This window comes from Rhinichthys klamathensis, unplaced genomic scaffold (assembly GCF_029890125.1).
Source record: "Rhinichthys klamathensis goyatoka isolate OS25496 unplaced genomic scaffold, OSU_Roscu_1.1 h1tg000111l_1, whole genome shotgun sequence".
Lineage (NCBI taxonomy): Eukaryota > Metazoa > Chordata > Actinopteri > Cypriniformes > Leuciscidae > Rhinichthys > Rhinichthys klamathensis.
In genome coordinates this window covers 12,587,408-12,609,084 of record NW_026606649.1, presented here as the reverse complement: position 1 = coordinate 12,609,084, position 21,677 = coordinate 12,587,408, and the positions used below count along the sequence as shown (strand labels likewise).

The following is a 21,677-nucleotide window of genomic DNA, read 5'->3' as shown; positions in this document are numbered from 1 at the left end:
CTGTCTTTGTCACTGGAGAAAAAGAGAAAGAAACATGAAATTGCCATGTAGATTTTATTCCGACCAAAGTACTTTATGTGATAAACAGATTTTCCAAAAGGAACCGGAGGCAGCAATAAATGCAAGAAGAAAACACCAACCACAAAATTCAAATACACTATTTCACAATTTTGTGGTCAGCAAGATTTTTTCCATCAAAAAAAAAAAAAAAAAAAAAAAAAAAAAAAAAAATTTCCACAAACTTTTAAATGGTAGTATATACACAGAATATCAATCACAATTCATTATGCAATGGAGTCATCGCTGTCAGTTACAACTTGCTTTAAAAAAGCAAAACAAGATTAAAAATCTCAATAGCTCTGTTAAACAGCATGACTATCTTCATGATACTTTGGGTTTTTTTAAGGGCTTCCTGTGGACCAATAGATGTGGTGGAAATGTGTATGTGTACCTTGTGAAAAACAGAGGAAATATATTTTCTAGTGAAAGATGAAAATGGCTCTTTTGAGCATACATTGGCTCTATAGGACTGCCTGGAGCTGCTGCTGTGGAGAGAGGCAGATTCAGGCCCAGTAAAACCCCACGCGTTCATCAGCCAAAACAGACGTCACACTTCAAAGCCTGGCCTTTGGAAACAGATCGACACTAGAAGGCCAAAAGGAAGGCTTTGAAAGCCTCGTTTTTTCTTTCTGTTATTCAAATTATTTTAAAGGATTGACAGTACATTTTTTTACTACCCTTTCTTTTTCTGTGAAACACAAAATGGTATATTTTTCATTTAGCTATTTATTTATTATTATTGTCTTTTATTATTATTTGTGAGATACTACTTTTAAAGTACTTCTTGTTCTTTACGAAGTTTGACAGCTCCTGGGCACACATTATTTTTTACATACTTTACATTATTGCAGCACCTCTATTCCTAGTCTGTCTAAAATGTTCTGATTGTCTAGCTGACCCTGTGGGTTGTGATTGGCCAAACACCTCAAGCGTGTGTTGGAAATGTAACAAGTTGCAACCCTTACCAATATCTTGAGTTTAGCTTCCAAGGCTTCTAAAGCAATTGCAAACAAAAATATATGAGCAAAGTGGGAACTGCCCCATTTTTTCAAAGGTAGTCTTTGTACTGGCATTGTACTCTCCTAGGTTCAGGAAGCTGTCCTCCGTAAAATGCACTGTACACAAGCAAATTTTTAGGTTGTACTGATCAGGAACAGCATTATGAATAAATCTTACCCATGACTCCTAAGTTCATCCATTTTTGGAAGGCCAAACAAAGGGGTTTTGCTTTTGCATTGAAACAAATAGCGTCTCCTCGACATGGAGACAACAATGGAATTCACTGAAGCGTCTGCCTTTCTTTGGGTATGCCTTTGGATGGGCATTATGCTAATGTTTCAAATTGTGGCATAAATGTTTGCAGAAGTAATATCGGGACTTTGATCGAGGAGTTTTAGGCAGGTATGGAACAATGATCTCTGTTAGAATAAATCCCTTTTGTGGGAGACTATGAGTTTTGTAACTTTGCAGATCTTATACATGCACAAACAGATATTTAATTGTATGGAAAAGAACAGTGTAAATATGCAACAAACCTCTCCTTGTTTCATGATAGAAAGAAAGTCATAAGGGTTTGGAGTAACATGATGGTGGTGTAAATAATGACAGAGTTTTCTTTTTCTTTCTCTGGGTGCGAACTATGCCTTTAAGAAAAGGGATGCAGGCTTTTGGTTATTCCGAGAGTAGAACATCCCAAAGTCACCGCTGTTCACCTGATCTGACTGTATTACTGCAGAGGAAAGCAGCACTGAATCACTGTAACAAAGGGGACGAGGGGTTAAACCCAAGACACGGTTCAATAATGGAGTGGAAAAAAATCTGAATCCCAACAGAGCTGCCGCACTAATCTATAAAGCTTTTGTCATTTCATCAAACTTTAAAGACAAGCTAACATGAGAGTTGTTTGTAGTTCTTTGACACCGGTGAGTAATAAAGGGTGAGACTTGAGATGGCCAGTCTTGGTAACACCCAGGCTTTGGCAAGTGAACATAATTATTGCAGGTTTTTAAACTGACTGGTTATACAAAGAATATTTAAAGAACTTCTTGCATGAAATTTCACACCAAGGAAATACAGTAAGCACTAAAATAATTCAGTATCTCGGTGTCAGTAAGCAGAGCAGAGCAGAGCCGCAGAGAGTGTGTGGCCTCCGTTGCCATGCAGCAGTGAAAACAGGATGCGGGGGGTCATGTGACGCGCTGCAACTCCTCCGCTGCTCTCACACGTCCAAATGGACCACAACACCTGACCTCTGACCCTTCATTCACTCACTGCATGTGTAAAAGGGGCCATATTTGGATCTTTTGTAGCATTATACTCTTATAATGTTACTCAAGGCTTGCAAAAGAAACCGTCGTAATAGTTTACATAATCATTTTCCATCCTTTGTTACTTTTTTAGAGTCAGGAGACTGAAGGCTAAACTAGAAGTTTTTGCTTCTGTATCTTTAAGCTCCTGTTTGTAAATGACCTCTGTTATGATTGACTAACCTCTGTGAAATGAATATCAGCACTCTGTCACTCATGTTGCCTTCAAATCGCCAATTCTCATTTATAATGAATGCATTCTGGTCAATTTGTTGCTGCAAATTGTTATCAGCATGAATGTCCTTTAAAGTTACATCACAGCTGTGTTATTTTAGGATAATTTACATTACTATACTATTTTTATAATTAGCTTTTATTTGTATGTTTTCAGTTTTCATTTTAGTAATTTTACTATGTGCTTTTTGTCATTTTTATTTAAGTTTTTTAAAATATTTTTAGATTAATTTTTAATTAAGTTTTAGTAATTTACCTAACAAAAAACTATCATGTGACTTCAAAAGACTCAAAATATTGCGTATGAGACACTTGGTGAACACTATGATGTTCTTTTTGGAGCTTGGTAGTACATGAGAACTACATGAGATTGAACGTTCACCCAAAAATGAAATTTACTCAAAGCACAAATAAAGTTCCAACAGAATTACAGACTAGCGTCTGGTTTACACAGAATGTGTTTTTGCTTTGAAAAAACGCAAGACGCGGGTAGTGGAATGGATAAAAACTGCATGGTCTCAAGACACGTTTTTAGTCGAACTTCTTTTAACTTGAGTGCCACGTTTTTAGAATGCTGTGTCATGCGCGAGCTGCTGCAAAATACGCAAGACATGAGCGCAACAGTTAAAGATGTCCATCTATCGCGTGTTTACATTGAAAATCAGTCGAAAAGTAGCGCAGTAGAATGAAAAAAAAATGCTTTCTGTGTGAACGGCCCCTAAGAACATACTGGACAGATGCACAATGTAGTTTTTTTTCTTCATAAACAAGGGGTTAACAGTGGAGGCCTTTAACAAGGAGGAACGGCATTCTTGTGCCATCTCGTCTTTCTGAACGGTTATATGACACTATGCATGCTGAAGCATACAATAAGAGGCACGGCAGAGTCATTACCTTTAGACACACTGCACTCCCGGAGGTGCCAAATCTCACCTTCAGTGTAGCAGCAGATGGTGGGTGGAACTGTGGGATTGTGGTGATTGTGTTCCGCCTGATACACCTGCTGACATTTGAGGGTAAATCAGCACCTGACCATAGGACAGGTGTGCGTGAGGTACGTTGTGTTTTCTCTAAGGACATGCCGTAGTAATCGACTAGTCACAGAGGCTATTTGCTCTGTAACTAACACCTCAAATTGACTGATTAAGCTTGACCTGCAACTAACCTCAACCACGTATGCACACAGGACTGTGATGACAGTGTGAAAGACACTCAGGACAGTTGACTAAATGGTTGATCAGTCAACGCTGCTTCGTCACGAAATTTTATCATTTGCACGATTTTAAACCATTAAAGTTCAAGAGGTTACAAGTCACAGAATTCAGTTCAGTATTCTTTTAGCGCACAAACACTGAATTGTTGAAAATTATGTCAAAATGCGTGTCTTGGCAATATTCCTGTCGGTTATGTCTTAAGTGAATGTAAACAACTGATAAAGAAAATGTATGTGTCAGTATATTGGATCCATGCATTAGATCTGTGACAGCAGCCTAATATTCCTGCTGCTGTCTGTGTCATTAATGTTAATCAAAGAACAAAAGAAAAAGAGAAAAATTACTTATTGCTATTGACTGAATAACTTTAATAAAGGATTCATCTATATTTAATTTATACAGAATGATGCAGTGCTTTCTTACATTTGATTATTTCAATTTCTGTACCTGAACACTACTGATAGACCTACCTGAAAAACTTAAAGCACTGTTTATTTCATTTGTATCACTGTTCTATTGTATTTATTGGTGCTATTGCTTGTAATGTGTTTATTTGTTCTTATTTTATTCTGACTGTTTGCTTGTCTTTAATTATTAAACTTTATTAGTTAGGCTAGTAGATTTTGTTGTTGAATCGAGAATTTCAAAATATTTGTTATCATAACCTTATTTATTAGAATACAAGGTTACATGGGTAAAAAAAACAATTGAAACAATAACTGCTTTATTTTACTGCTTTATTTATTTTTACATAGCAGGTTTTGACATTGCTCTGACAAAATGCTTGTATCAAATTATTTCACTCTACCTAATTAATCTTCTAATAATGATAGAACTGTGCTAGATAATGAGAGAGAGAAAGGAGATTTTTGGGAGCGAGGGCACCGGCATGTGTGTCTGGCTATTTTCACTTCCAAGGTAACAGATTGGTGTGCGTTCCTATTCTATGGCACATGATACATCAAGACCTGTCAATCTGAGCGATCAAACCAATCCAAGCTTGCTCCAGCTGTACAAAAGTGTCCGATTGGTCTCTACACATCGTCCCTACACACTAAACCAACCCATCACACCGGAGATCCAGTTTCCATTGGTTGAACTTTCAAATGACGTTGGAAAACACAATGCGTCATGATCGCATTCATCGATTCATCCTAAAGTCTTACAGCTTTAGCCAAACAGCATGTCATGTCACTGTGATCTACGCATTGACTTATGTTGTGATTGGGCTCGTTCGAGGCCACCTGCTCTAAATAAAGATATGTGATCTACTATGGTTTACTTATGTATTGCGAAGTTACAAACAACAACACGCCGCAAAAGCATCATGAGTATACGGTTTACACGTGTGTCGGCGGCGCTTTTTCATACAAATACTTGTCATAAATCATTGAAAAGGTACCAAACTATACCAAGTCTATCTGTTATGTTCGATGATCTTACAGATCTCATTTTCATGTAAGCAGTTATTTTTACATAGCTAATGTCATTTTTACATTACTGAAACAAATATGCTTGTTTTCTGCTAGTTGAGACCTTTTCAATGACTTATGACACAAGTCTATCTGTTGTGTTTGATGATTTTACAGATCTTATTTTCATGTAAAACAGTTATTTTTTCATGTTATGAAAATAGATCACTTCTGATATGTCAGCAAATTTAAAAGCACTTGTTAAGTGATGGTCATATTCCATATATTCACTGTAAAGCCAAGCTTCTAAGCTTTAAAACAACACTTATTTTGCGTTGGTTAAGCAAGTGGTTGTTAAGTAAAGTAATAACTTAGTAGCGCCCACTGTTTCGGATTAATGAGGTTAAGGTTGACGATTAATCGATTATTTGATCGTTAATTTAAACAATGATCGATTATGGGAATTTATGTAAATTGACATCCAAAGTAGGTAGTAGATGGCAAGGCAGCCCATGTTCATTAATAAATACTCAAACTCCACTACAATCACAACTGGTGATCATTACAGCCTCTGATAAAGTATTACAGTCTCTGAGTGATTTCTGCAATTCAGCTGTGGGTCAAATACCAGGCCCCATGTGTAAGCTGTGAAAGTCTTGGTTCCCAGTCTGTGGTTAATGGTTTATTTAATGCCAATAACAGTTTCATGCCAAATGCTAAAGGTAACTACAGTTTACAACCCTGAAGTTCTTTTAAAGTTTCCACGCATTTTGACCGATGAAGAATTTAAAAATAATTGATATATAATGTGAATATTACGTTAAAAAACAGTTAGTGTTTACACTTATTGAGAATCATCAGTTGGTTTCAGCTCACAGAAATCCCAGAAAATAGTCTAAAGTAACACAGGAAACATGCAAAAACCCAGAAGAACGATGTACCTGTAAAAGCTGTCAACCTAACGCTTGCAAACACACCTGAACACACAGGCTTTGAAGCCACAGTTAGATTTGGAGCACAGTGGGTAAAAGTGCCTACCTGCGTGGACTTGTCTTTCATGCAAGAGGGGTTGTGCAGGTGGGATTCACGTGGCCACTGCCCTATCAGGTAGGGCCCGGTGATAGCACCCAAAGAGGAAGTCCGTCTGATAGAACCTGTGCTCCACACCTGTTGCGACTTTGACCTCTCAACTGCCATAAGGAACAAACAGAAAGAGAAACAGATGGGTGATGAGCAGACGGACTGGGGTTGCAGCAGCCCTAAAGTTATTTCCCTACAAACTGCTACCCGTTTACTAGGCCTGCAACTAATGATTATTTTGATAATCGATTAATCTGATGATGGAGAGGAAAAAAAACAACAACTTTAAAATATTATACATTAAAAAGTATTTAAATTAAAATAAAAAATAATAATTTTAAATTAAAGATTTGAATCCATTATTTTAAACAATATTATTCCACATCCTACCCAATGCTGTCTTCAAACTGATGTGTAATATTAAGCCTATGAAAACAAATATAGTGAATGTATTAAATGTAGGCTATGCTGTACATTATAAGCAAAAAATATACAATTTGATTGCTAAAAACAACTGATTGCTTACTATTTTAAAGCAGAAATTAAAACAACTAAATTAAAAATGATAATAAACAAAAACCACAAAATGTTAACATACGAGGCATGAAAAACACATTCACGAATCACTCGTTTGAATGGACATAGAATTTATATTACATTAATGGGCTATTCCAACAATAGTGCCATAGAATTTTGTGAACTATCCCTTTACTATTTTGGTGAACTATCCCTTTACAAAGCTGCATAATTATAAAAATATCTTATCAGTCCATTCTGCTCATATCCCATCTACCGTAGATGTAGACTGGGGCTACAGAAGCAGGTTAACTTGTTTGCACTATGCATTTAAGCAGAATATCAATCCTCAATGCATTTGATAAAAATACCTCATATACATTCCTCATCCCACAAAGATGGAGGGAAACTGGGCCAAGGGCACATGAACTTTTCTAGTCAGCGATAGTCAGAGCGTGACATCTTCCTACAGCAGAGATGACAATATTTACTTCTCTCTGTGGCACTATGAATACATCATCAGATCCATGGATCATCTTTATGGCTTTCAGAAGACTAACTGTGTACACAAGGCAGCTGTATGCAAACTGATCTTTTGTCTTTATGAAAAGCTGAGCCATGGGAAGTAAATACAATGCCCTGGTGTTGAGTTCAAGTCAAGATTATTAACATTCATCAATAAACTCAATAGTTGACTTCCCTAAAAGTGCACTAATTGACATTAACAACTAGTTGACCATCAAGACCAATCTCTGGCAACCAGAATTGATGGTCAACAGCATGGATATGCTGGTCCACCAGCTAGACTAACACTAACCAGCATAATCCCACCTGGACAAGCATGAATCTAAACCAACTGGTAAACTGTTGGTCAGCAACTTCTAGTCTGGTGAATAATTTCAAAAAAGCAATTTTGCATTTTATCACATTTATGTGGTTCAGTACAACTAAACTAATAAGCTAGTCATGTTGTTGGAGGAATGGTTGGCCAGTCTGTCTCAATCTAGCAAAGTTTGTCTGGTCAACAGAATGGCTATGCTGGTCCACCAGTTAGACTAACACTGACCAGCATAAACCAGTGTGGAGCAGCATGCATATTCGGGATGAATCTAGAACTACATTTGTGACCATCTACATCTGTGACCTGTTGACTAGCAACTTCCAGGCTAGTCCTCAATTTTGCAATTTAAGAATTTCGAATTTTATCACGTTTATGTGCAATTTTGAAGTGTGCACCCTCACCCCGCACATCAAAAGTGACTTTTGACAGAAGTCAAGTTTAAGAGAGAACTCAACACAATAAATGTGTTATTACACTGTGACCCAAGTCGACTGCTTATTTTACAGCTACTGTATCGGTTGCAGGTTGCCAAAAGCTGTTCACACCTCCCTCAATTATATTATCATCGCCCATGTGTTTGCATGGTGTGAAGACAAGCAAAGCGAGCATCAAGTGAAACCAACAGAGAGAGTAGTAGCGATAAAAACTCAAAGGAGATGAGAGATCCATTGTTAGTTGATGAGCAAATGTCAGAGCAAGTGTGCAAAAAGTAAACCACGTGTTTTCAGATATGCGGTGTAAATAATTAGATCTCTAAGGTACTAAGCAGGATCCAGAGAATGGGATTAGGACTAAAAGACAAACGTGTGTACGAGACGCTGTGGACACGGAGAGTGTACTGTTGCTATGGTGATGAACAGGGTCATTCAAAGAAAAGCTTATGGATTATACAGTCCATTATAGAAGACCATATTTAGACTTGGCCCTTATCTCACTGTGTGCTAGGAAGTGCCTAACTAGAGACAGAGTCACTGGAAAATGTAGGTTAAATCATCTCAAACTACAATATAAATGGTTTTAACTGCAATCATACAGAATTTTCTTTTAGTATCTTACTTGTCATTGTTGCAAAGTGCACTGCTATAAAGATGACATTCATTGAGAAAAATCATATGGGTTACACTTTTTAACTTCTTTCATTAGTAATACTACTAACTCATAAATATCATGATTTTAGACCAGCAAATCATATGCATATTATATTGGATTTTCATGACATGCATTTGAATGCACATTAAAGGAAATCAGGTTACCATGAAGAAATATTAACCTGAATAAACAAACAAGAGTGCACTGACAATTATGCATTTACAGTAGGACAAATGTTGATTTAAAATGCACATTTTGTTTGCTTTTAGACTCTTTGGCAATTGACAGCATGTTGACAGCTTAATTTGCATTTAACTAATGTCATGTAATAATGTTTGTTCTTAATTTAAGGTATTATAAAGTTTTATCAATCATTTTAGTATTGAATACATATGAAGGGATGAAAGCTCTCTCTATTCAGATAGATGGGAAAAGCTAAAGAGAGGGAGTGAATGACAAATATCAGGTTAAGTACGATGTTGTAAAACAAGCTTATGCTGAGTTCCAATATCAAAGTTTGGCTCTGACATCTGGACTCAGGCCAGATATACCAGTGCAGTGCATTCACAAGTTCTTTTATAGATATATAAAAACAACCTCACTGAGAACTGTGTTAACAAAGGAACAGACCTGTCACCAGTCCTAAACACTTGATTCATCAAGTTGAAATGACAAAATACTATGATGTTCAAAACATATACAGTACGACATTGATGTTTGAGCACTGAAGACTGAAAGATTCAAAACTACTACAGTGGTTAAAGGTTCTACAACAAACACAACTTTTATTGAAACAGTAAGTTGGGGTGAGACATATGAAGAGGTTTGTCATTTTGTAGCCATTTTAGTTTGTCATAGCCTGGCAAAACCTTGACTTGCTATTTGCTAAGGCTAGTAAGAGGCAGGTGGCACTTTGTTAAACAAAAAATGCATAATTTTTTTTTTATTAACTGCATTTAATTGTGTGTATCTGCTAAAATATTATTTTACCAACATTTAGGAGTTTTCTAGTGTTTAAAAAAAATGTTCAAGCTTATTTTAAAATGGATAGTTCAATGAACATTATGACATTATTTACTCAACCTTATGTCATTCCAATCGGTATGACTTTCTTTTTTGTTAGATTTTAGATTAGTCCATGACCCTCAACATCCCAAAAAGGCTCATTCACACTATATTAAGCTATGCTTCTTTACAGGTGCCATAGTTCAACATGTTGTAGTATGTGTGCTAACTGTCAGACCACAGCTCCAACCTGAAATAGTTTTTTTTAGCCAAACTGTGCAGTGCATTTAGAAATGCACATTACAAAAACCTAAAGCTTGATTGAGTCAGAAATATGGCCTGGCAGTAATTTACTAAAAACAAATGCTTCTCACACGTGTGCTTTGTGACAATAACAGCTATGCTTATTTGCACGTCAAGTTGGTATTGCTAAACATGAGGGGGTCGAGGTTGACTTGGTGCACGGTTTGACTTGCCCAAATGTTGCTCAGTGAGTGTGGAAGGCATTTGCTCATGGAGCCCTGGCATTGGAATGCTTCCTCTCAGCCTGTTTTACAGTTTCCTGAGAGCAGATGGAAAGGCAGGGCAGGTTTAAGCCAAGAACCGTTTCAGGAGAGCACACTGACACCCCCACAGCAGGGCAGGGCATACAGATTGAGAGATTTCGTCATGTCATCTTTCCCTTTAATCACTTTAGAACTAACAACCATTTTGTTTACCGATTAATATGTTAATTATTTATATTATTTATTTGATTAATCAATGAATCAGATATATCAAATGAATAAAAAAATTCAGTAATTCCATTAAAATTCATTAAAAAAATGATATATACCATTATAAATGTTCACATTACAAGAATAAAAAAAGTTAAATGTAAGTAAATGTGTTTTTTCTTTGAGTATGAGCTCCGCATATTCTCACTATATTATACTATACGAACCATAAAAGCCTGATGAATCAAATGATACTCAACAAAAAAAAAAGTGCAAACTTTTTAAAAATAAAAATAAATTTAAAAAAAAAGAATCTGAGTATTATGTCATGCTTTACAGGGTTAAAGTGATGACACAGCACAAAAATAAATAACTAATCGTGAATAAATTTAGTTTTATTATTTTATTATATTATAATATAATCAGTTTTATTGTTTTAATCTATTAGCCGTGCTGTGTAAAAGGAACGGCACTATGAATGTCGTTAGTAAATGCGTGAGAGGTGACATTCAGTAAAATACTGCGCTAGCAAACAGAGAGAGAGTGCATGGGTGGACGAAACACTGAAAGACCTTCTGTTGTCATTCACACAATCACATTTTGACAAACATCGTCGCAATACAGCCCGTTTGGCTTCGAGCTGTGAATTAGGTCATATTAGACGAGGGACAGGTGGTTTTGCTTGCTGCACGGTGGGAAATAAAACAGAGTAATTGCTTCGCTGCAGAATTGCAGCCTGCAGGTTATGATGTCTTCACATGTTTGGAATTCTTTTATGGCATTAATGTGATTTAATTGGAATTGATGATCACTGCTCCTGGCATTCGTTCTTGATTCAGTTACTGCGGGTAAAGTGGGGTGAGCAAACTTTATTTAGTGGGATATATAGCGCATTAGTGTGACAGCCAAGGTAAAGGAAGTGCAAACCAATAACATCATGAACACTGAATATGTGGAAGTTTAAGGCTTTCAGAAGTAAATACAGTCCCTGTTGGGAGTCGATTTGCATTGCAGTAAACACAGGCGCTATTGTACGACATCCATCAGCACAGTCGGAGTGCTGTTGGGCCGAGCGAAGCGTTTCGCGCAAGGAAACAAAAACGAACTGCGAGGCAGGGGGACATGCAAACGTGAACTTTTCCCCTGCAAACGCATCAGTGTTCACCGCTCTTCTACGAACTCACCCGCGCACGTCACATTTTGAATCACAACATCACTACAGTATTCAGACAATCCTCTTTCACTTTTGGACGCCACACATCACATTAAAAAGCTGGGGTCATACATTTAATGGTAACACTTTACAACAAGAGCTCATTTGTTAACATTAGTTGTTAATGTATTAATAATATGAACTAACCATGAGCAATACATTTGTTACTGTATTTGTTAATGTTAGTTAATAAAATACAGCTGTTCATTGTTTGTTTGTTACTTCACAGTGCATTAACTAATGTTAACAAATACAACTTTTGATTTTAATAATGTATTAGTAAATGTTGAAATTAACATTAACAAAGATTAATAAATGCTGTAGAAGTGCAGTTCATATTAGTTCATGTTAACCAATGTACTTTACTAATGTTAACAAATGAAACCTTATTGTAAAGTGTTACCAAATTATTGTTCATTGTAAGTTCATGAAACCTAATAGTAAAGTGTATTAACCTCTTAACTGAGTAAGTAATAATTAGGATTCTGCACTATTTCTCGGTCACTAATCAAATTTGTGGCTTTGACCATTCAAACTTTGTACAGACGGTCAGATGTTATACTTCTATTGAAGCTTAATGCTCTTTGGATCATCCCAAATCATGCTTGAGAACATGATGATCATCAGATTTTACACAAACTTGTGGAGTTCATACAGCTCAACTGCCGATAATTTGCAATTTAAAAAGTATTTAAAAAATTTGCATAGGCAAAACTGCGCAATAGAAACATTGCATTTCAAATGTATCGATTTGATTGCAAGAGATCACTTTTTTACATTATTATATGATACATATTGTGGGTATTCAGTAACCTCTGAATATCCATAATGTAAGGTCAACAATAAACAGGGGTTTTTGCAATGCTTTTTTTTAATAGTTTGGGTGGCAATGGACCCTTTTTTCACATTTCCGGGGTTTTTAGAAGCGCAAATCATCATACTTGGGAAAACTTGTATAGCGGTGAATAGGATATGACAGCAAATATAATTTTTGTATTTGCATTTGCTATAAAAGAAAAAGAAAAAAATCTGCAATAGTGTTTCCACAACTTTCCAAAGAAAGATTAATTACAGCTGTCAGAAAGATGTCAATTTTGTTATCACTCCCTTAGCCATTGTATTAGAGACACCCATGGGAGCAGTGTTAATTCGTTTTGTCATTTACTGCCAAGGTAATATAACACAAAGTATAGCATTATAAATGTGTATTACATTTTGTTCATCACAGTCTGTGAAAAGGGTCAATTAAAGCATTGGAACAAATAATGTGTGGTATTACATATATGCAAAAAACTAGATTACTATTAGCAAATCTGGAGTCAATAGTTTACAGCTGTCAAGGTGTATTATTAAAAACAAAACCGAGAATACAAGTTGCAAGTATAAGAGAAAAACAACTTCAGCTAGGCCTATATCTGTACAATATGGTAGAAATGTGGTTGAAAGCCGCTGTACTAAAAGTAGGAACAGTCTTTTCTGATGATGCTGCAAAATGTTCTATGGTGCAAAATCACTTGTATTCCAGAAATAGCCCTTATTTAATAATTAATACAAATAAGAACTGAAGTCAGGGCAAGAAGCAAGTCAGTCTCCAATTAAATGTTGAAACACCCAAAGCCAGAGATATTTTCACACTGAACTATATATGGCAGATTGAAAAACATAATCAAATATTGATCTACTATCTACAGTATTACCATTATGTTACTGATAATTGTTTGGTACCTCAACGCTCAAAGATTTAAAATAAACACACCAAACCAGCATGTGTAGAAACATGCATTGGGCGATACTCCTCATAGTAAAATCATCCTATCGTCAACGTGTGAGATCGCTGATACACTAGATATTCGTCGGGGTGGGTGCTTTTTTTACTTAAGTAAATGAATGATCAAATTAATGAGCAAATTTGCCTGTTTATTTACTAATTTGTTTAATTATTTACTTACTTTTATTATCACAAGAAAATGACGTGAACAAAATGTGAATCGTAGTCCATCATTTTGCAAGCCAAGAAGGAGTTGGTGATAGAGAAAAAAATGTCACGTCGCAATATAGGAAACATTTCAGTTTTCCACATGAAGGTGAATTATGAGGTGAGTGGATGAGTGGACATAACACAAGCAATGTGCAAACTTTGTGCAAGAGATAAGTCGGCGAAGGAGTCCCAAACCCCAGTCAATTATTCACTACAGAAAATGAAATTAAAAATTGACAGAGCTTTCTTCATCTGACTCAGAGACGACGAGAGATGAATCTACTTCAACATATGCTGATAAGATAACGGTATATAACGGTCTTGCTTTATTTTCTTAATATTTCTCTTGTGGCACATACGTTAGAGAAAAAATTAGAAGAGAATTATTTTGTTTAACAAGTTTGTGTTTGAAATAAAGCTGCTCTTAATTTTCATTGATGACTCATTATAGACTGCTGTTACATAATTTTAATTATATAATTAATTGTATAATTGACCTACACGTTTTTAAATCCTTTTCAATGAGGAGTAAGCTAATTTATCCAAGCTTTTATTATCACAGAGTCGGTGTGATTCGCTAATTTGATAATAATAGTAGCCTAAAAATAATAATTTAGTACATTAATTAGAAATGCCAAATCCTCTTGATATATCGTCGATAGCTGATGCTTTCGACAATATCTCTGGCTTTCTTCGATACAACATATCAACATATATCTGCACAACCCTACATTTGTGTTGCATTTGTAAACTACTGTGAACAAGTCATGCTGTTGAATACAACAATTTCACACCACAACACTCACTGTAGACCAAAAAATTGTAAACATCCCTGAATTGCTGTGGGGTTTCTTTTGATTTAATATGTCCTGTCAAACTTAAAATAAACAAGAAAACATTGCATTGCATCTTGATATAAATAATATGTTATACATGATTATTAGCCTTTCAGGACATTACAATTACGTGCTAGATATTTTTGGCACAGATACATTACAAAGATCAACATGGGAACTGATAAATAGATAGTATATCCTTCATCTTTTGCTATTTTTATGTACTGTAATCAATTTCAAATAAGTCTATCATATGTTGTTGTAGAGAAGGGAAGTGAGAGAAAGTGTGTTTTTTTGTGATTATGTCATGATGCTGCTCTCAGGCCTGTTATCACACATCCACCCAGAAGCTGCACTTCAACAGCACTCCAATGCTCACTTGTCACGGCCAAAAATACTGCTGTCTTAGAGAACAAGACAAAAACTTACTAAGTACAACAGAAGTAATGTATTTCTCCAATAAATTAACTCCAGTGTTTCCCAAATTATGTAGATTCTGGTGGCCCACGATAGTCTAATCTGTCCTGCCACATTTTCACAATGAACCGAAAATATTTTTAAACTTCACCTAATATCATATAAGGTCTCCAACAATGTGTTTTGCGCCATTGCTTTGGCAAAGTATCTGTCAAACAAGCTAAATCGAAAGCATCCTTATCCAATAGCAAAAGGCTGCAAAAGTGCGATTTAAGCAAATAGTCTGTTGTAGGGCTGAAACTAAAGATTAGTTTTATTAAAGATTTAATAAAATTAAATAAAATAAATCATTAATCGGAGTAAAAATCTAGAAATTATTATACAAAAAAAATTTATTTGAATGAATCCATTATTTTAAGCAATGTTATTCCACATCCTGCCCAATGCTGTCTTCCAAACAATGTGTAATATAAAACTAAAGCACAAAATGTTGTTAACTTGTACGAGGAATGAAGAACACGCACTTACTCGTCTGAACATAATTATATTACATTAATGGACTTTTCCAACAATAGTGACTTTACTGTTACTGCTCTCATAAATATGACTGCTTGTGTTACATGACGAATTTTAAACTTACACTTAATATCTAAAAAATATATATATATTAGCAAAATGTGTATTTTAGTCAGAACTATTTTGCTCCTATTCCATTGCGTTGTCTGTTTAACGGGCTCGTTCATTTCATGTCGGTGAGGTTTAACAAGTCTCACTTGTTGTCAGAATATGCAAAACAGAAATGCTTGGGGGACTTTCTAACATTTACAGATAAGGATACAACCCTAAAATGTAAGTTGAGGAAAACACTTGTCAGAGGCATTAAAAAGCGAATGCATCTGTCAAAGCACCACGAAAGGGCAAACCACGGTAACAAGCTCTTATAAATATAAAGCATTCTTCTGTTTTGGACAACTTGGATCATGTACCTTTCCCGCAGCTTACTTTGTGTCTTCCGCTATTTTCCATATGCGTATTGTCCATTAGAAATTTGCTACTGTAAAGCGACGTGACTGGCTGATGGTTTCCGAGCACAGCGCGCCGACGCGACTAATCGATAATCAAATTCGTTGTCGATTATTTTTATTATCAATAATAATCAATTTTATCGATTAGTATTTGCAGCCTTAGTCTGTTGCGCTCCATGTTTAAAGCAAAGTGCAAACTTTTCTCACGTGATGAAAATGTGATCCACTCAGTTCACTGTGAATCCAGCGAACTACTCTATGCATGCGTTTAACACACATTTGGGAACAGTTAGTTCACCCAAAAATGAAAATTATCCCACAATTTACTCACCCCCAAGGCATCCTATATGACATTCTTTTTTCAGCGAAACACATTTAGAGTTATATTAAAAAATATCCTGGCCTTGGGTGTAATAATAATAATAATAATTGATGCATTTAACATTGCACAAAAATGTATTTTGGGTGGGGGGAGGGGTACAGTCTCATAAAATCACACGCCCCGTACAGTCTCATAAAATCCTGTGGGAAACACTGAACTCAGTCTACACTTAACATGACACTGAATTATGAGAGCTCAGAGACAGCATGTCTGAAACAAGAGTTACACTTCTAAAAATATCTGACTGTTCATTTAATTCATGATAAAAGGCCACAGAATCTTTGATGATTTCTGTAATTCAAAGAAACTACTGTAAATTAAAAGCTGACAATTTTTGTCAGTAGGTAGTTGATATGACATCAAGCAGTGTTAGCAGTGTGACACGATATACTTCATTTAAACTATTTTAACTAAAACTATTTTGAAATTCTTATTGAACATGCAACTTTATATCAAGGAATGGGTCCCACTTTTTGAGGCTAGTTGCTTAGTAAAAGCTTTTAAGGAAATCAATCTGATTACTTGGCTGTAAAATAAGCTGGGATATGATACAGTGTTTTAACATTAACAATCACACACAACGTTTAAATTAAACACACTTTCCTTTAAATATATACATACAAGATTAACTTAAAATCCGGATGCTGAATATTACAAATTAATAATAATATTCATCATATGATGTCCAACTTTGTGCCGTAATGCACATTACAAATTGCTTATTATAATAATAAAAACAATTTATAGTTAATTAATATTGTATTTGTAATATTTTTGTTATTTACAAATCTATTAATAAGCAAATATAGCCTTTGCACACTGCAGAAAAATACAGTGAGAACTTCAAACTGAAATTCAAACTTCAAATGGCAAAAGATATATGATTTTTCCAATGCTTGTTCAATGTCTAAACCAAAGGAACTTGAAAGAGAACATTTTCTTTCTTGGCTAAAAAAAACATTTAAAAAAAATTGAGCTCCTTCTAGAGATGGGTCATTCATGAACGATTTGTTCATTGCGTCTGTCAGGACTTGTAAGGTAAAGTAATTATTTATGTTCCTCATAAATTATATATATATATATATTTTTTAGTTTAGTTAGTTTTATTTCAGGAATACACGGCCTCTCGGCCCATAGTTCCAAAGTCACAATAGCATGACAGATGCTCTTTTTTTCATTCCATGATATATATATATAAATTATATTTGGCTGCATTATAATGATTTCTGAAGACTAAAAATGTACTGTTTAATGTTATTTTTTAGTATTATTTTTCTTTATTCATTTTCATAACTCCATAATGTATTTTATGAGTCAGAGTATGTTTGTACATGTGTGGTGATGAGAGAGCTGGGAGAGTTATATATTTTGCATACAAGTATGTGTGCAATGTAACGTTCACTGAGCAGAGATGTTCCACTAATGATGATACTTCAGTTGGCATGTTCTTTACAAGGAAATTAATGTTTCAACTTATGCAAATGTACCACTAATGTATACACAGAGGGAAAGTGGATTGTACCATGAGTAAGCATGAGGTATACGTTCCATTTTAAACATAAGCAACATGTTTTTCTACCTTACAGGGAAGTTGTAAGTCCCAGAGTGGTGTATATAAGCTTAATCTTACTGTACCACCTCAGAAAAACACAAAAGCATGAGGGGGTGAGGGAGGAGAAACCCAGAGAAACCATTTACAGCTGGCATGATGGGGTGAGAGGATAGAGAAATGGGGAACAGCGAAATCTGGAATGAAGACCACCTCTCATGTAGCCTTATTCTTCTATGCCTGTTTCTCTCTGTCTGATATGTATATTAAATAATAAATAGAGATCTCTTGGCAAAGTAACTGGTGTAGCCTCCGTGATTCAACAATAATGGGGAAAAGCATGATTTTCAAATCTACAATCTCCTAATTCGGAATATGATCAAGATTGCGTAGGTGGACGTGTTCAGGTATTTTGTCTGTTGAAAATATAACATTTAACGCCACTCAAATGAACAAAATGACTTCAATAAAGAAGATCCGTTCATTTTGATGAACGAGATTGAATGTCCGTAGTTTTTCCTCTTTGTCGCCATCTCTGTTCAAAATCTGCAATTGCAGTTATTCGCGGAATTATCAACTTTACGTGGGTTGTGCCTCGGCACGGCACAGTGCGGATGAATCCAATGTTTTGAGGAGAATGTGCGGCTGTCAGTCAACGCGCCGGTGTGGATACTGTCATTTGGAATCACAGATTCTACTTTTTGGAAACGACCAACATAAGAATTTTCACCGGAAAATGTCATCTGAACAAGTAACATCCACTTTTGTTCTGACCAACTTTGTTCTCAAATTGTTAATGTTAAAGTGTAAATTGCAGGTTACATTTTTCACGAAGATAATGCAATGTGCTTACTAAACATAAAGATAAGAACCGCCCACCATTGTTTTTTATACCAAAATGCTGAATATATTTTGAAAAGTTGGTACTTTTTACACTCCCCCTCCCTTCCACTAGGCTGGGCGTGACGTCATAAAAGCCTAGAGTTACCGTTAGTCTAACGGCAAGTAGGCTAGCAGTTATATAAAAACGTTTTTTTGGATTCAGAAGTGATGAATGAAATAACTCAATTGTAAACATACTTGTGTGTGCTGGCTTCAAGAGGACCGTGATCCTGCCTGAAATGAGAGTAAGCTATTCGCAAAACAAAGGGTTCAGGCAGCAATCGTCAAAACCAGGATGCTGCGTGAGGCACGTCAGATTTGCCGGTCGCGGGTCGAAAACGCGTTCACCTCACGGCAGCATACTCTCCACTGCTGATTCCATTGGGTGGCATAGCCCACACAAACACCTGTCAAAAACAGTGATAGGGACATCGATCTCTTTTTTTCTTTCTGACAATGAGCATAGCTAATTAGTTGCGTTTTAGCACAGGCAATATCGCGTTCTGTCAGCAGATGCCAGCAAAAGCGCCATTGTGCCTGTGCATTGTGTGCATCTCTACAGCTCTGATTAGGACTACTAACACCATGTAAATAATGTCTTCAGTCGTTGTCCCTCCTTGCTATTCTACATGACGGCAAGATTTTGAAAAGACTTTGGCTTGTTCCCTAATGTTATCCGGGTTAGCACCAGGCTAACCTAGGCTAGCTCTAGCTACTCACCAGGACACCTGGCCAACCCTCCACTCATTTTCCTCACACCAAGCATTGATAATTGATAAATTGTAGGGCTGTGGTCCATCAAGAATTTGATGGTTTCCCACCTCCTCAGTCTCCCAGTCGTTCTCCATAGTCAAGCCACAAACAGTAGGAATCTAGCAGAGTATGGGTTGCTACTCCCTCTTATGACGTCATCACCCAGTTACTGTAAAAAACATGCTACATTTGAAACCCCAATAAATGTTATTTTAACACATTTTAAGACAGAAATGTTATATACATATTGAGCACTTTAATTTACACATTAATTGGTTGTGGTGGTTAACCTGCAATTTACACTTTAACAACATCAGCATTGCGTGACTACATTTAATGCCCTTCAGATATTTTCCTTGTTTTCGCATGGGCCCGGTTGCAGTCTCTTTTTTTCTGTAGCCACTCAGAAGGAATGCCTTACCACAAACACCAATTCATAATCAATGATCAAAATAATGTCAAGGGATTCATGACGATAATGTCAACAAAAATGACTGCATACTTAAAGGGGTCATATAATGCCATTTTTATACAAGTTAATATGATTCTTTAGGGTCTAAATGAAAAGTTTGTTATATACTTTAATTAAAAATTCTCATTAGTATTGTAAGAAAACACTAATTTTACCTGGTCAAAAACAGCTCTGTTTTCAGCACGCCATTTAACTGCGTGTCTTTAAATGATAATGAGCTTCGATCACTCCACCCCTCTGTTCTGCGGGCGTTTTGACACGTGGAGTGTGGCCTTGACAACAGTTGAGGGTATATTTTGGAGAAAGAATGGCAGCGGGAGTCTCTGAGGACACATCTGTGCAACCGTATCAATTTGAACCGGAGTCAGACCCGGAACAAGATGACGGCTCCAAAGAAGTTCGACTTGAATGGTTGGTTAACGTAATGTCACTTTGATCTATCTTTGTATGTACTGGCAGGGTAGAGTAGTAAGATACGAACGCTATGTGTTTACTGATGTAACTTATACGTACAAAGTTTGTATTAACACAATAACCATAACGCGTTGTTCATTATAAACATGGGATTATGAATTATATTAAGAACGTCGTACATAGAAAGCATGCCGTAATGTACCCTGAGTGTAAACCATCGTGAAGCGTGCAAGCGATTTGCAAAGATTAATATAAAGGTTAATAAAACTTTACACTCACTTCTTTTGGAGGTGCAGCAGGAACACGAATAGTTGGTACCGATTCTTTTTTCAGGAGCAGCTTCTTAGCAAAACCAGCTTTATACTGACCCTTGTTTATAAAGCAGTCTGGTGAGAAATGATTCGCGCAAATATGAAAACATTGACGTTGATCGTGGGAAATATTTCCTTCGAAAACAAAACTCAGCCACTGCGTCTTCAGCGGTTCGGATTTAGGAACATCAAAATGACTGCTGTTTTCGTTATTACACCCAAGAACAGAACACCACAATCGCTTAGACGCCATTCTGCTCCAGCGTATCAACAATGGCGGACTATGATGACCGCTCGCTCAGGGCGGGTCTGTGTTGAAACGCTGCTGTCAATCAACAATCGTGGGAGGAGCGTCCAACCGCGTGACGTCACACAGTCAGACGGCTCGATTAGAGATAGGGGAAAACATATAAGGAGATAAAAAAATAAAAAAAAACACTGGATGTATTTTTATCATTATATGATGGTTGTGTACAGGCACTGCCAACACGCATTTCAGTACAATCAACTTGTAAAAGTACATGTACCATTATATGACCCCTTTAAACCACAATCTCCATCCATATACATTGGCCTCAGAAAGTATTTGGACTCACTTGCTCTCTAAATGTGATATCACTGCATGCAAATAAATTGTTTTTGGTTTGATATTTTGTTAATGCAATGGATTAAAAACAAATGTGAATTAAACATCCAAATCATTGATCTCTATAGCATAGATATCTATATCATTTTAGCAGAAGGGCCTGGATATGAAGACTGAAAATGGGAATGAATGAACATTTTACATGTTATTTATCTTAAATATACAGGCAACACGTCAAGTCGTTAAATACGGTTTTAGGTGCTCAATTTGCAACATTTAGGTTTCATAATAATGTGTTATGAAGCAGAACAGCAGGGTTGAGGTTGTGTGTTTGTGACGAGGCCCCCTGTGTGTGGCCTTAACACACACACACACACAACCTCCAA

At 36.1% G+C, this 21,677-nt stretch overlaps 1 protein-coding gene across 1 annotated transcript in view; it reads right to left on the bottom strand.

Moving 5' to 3' along the window:
* The window catches only part of glcci1a (glucocorticoid induced 1a), a 34,906-nt gene that overhangs the window by 11,650 nt on the left and 1,579 nt on the right, over nt 1–21,677 (bottom strand). The window contains exon 2 of the mRNA XM_056254519.1: nt 6,265–6,416. Coding sequence (XP_056110494.1) covers nt 6,265–6,416 — 152 coding nt within the window. The remainder of the gene's footprint in view (nt 1–6,264; nt 6,417–21,677) is intronic.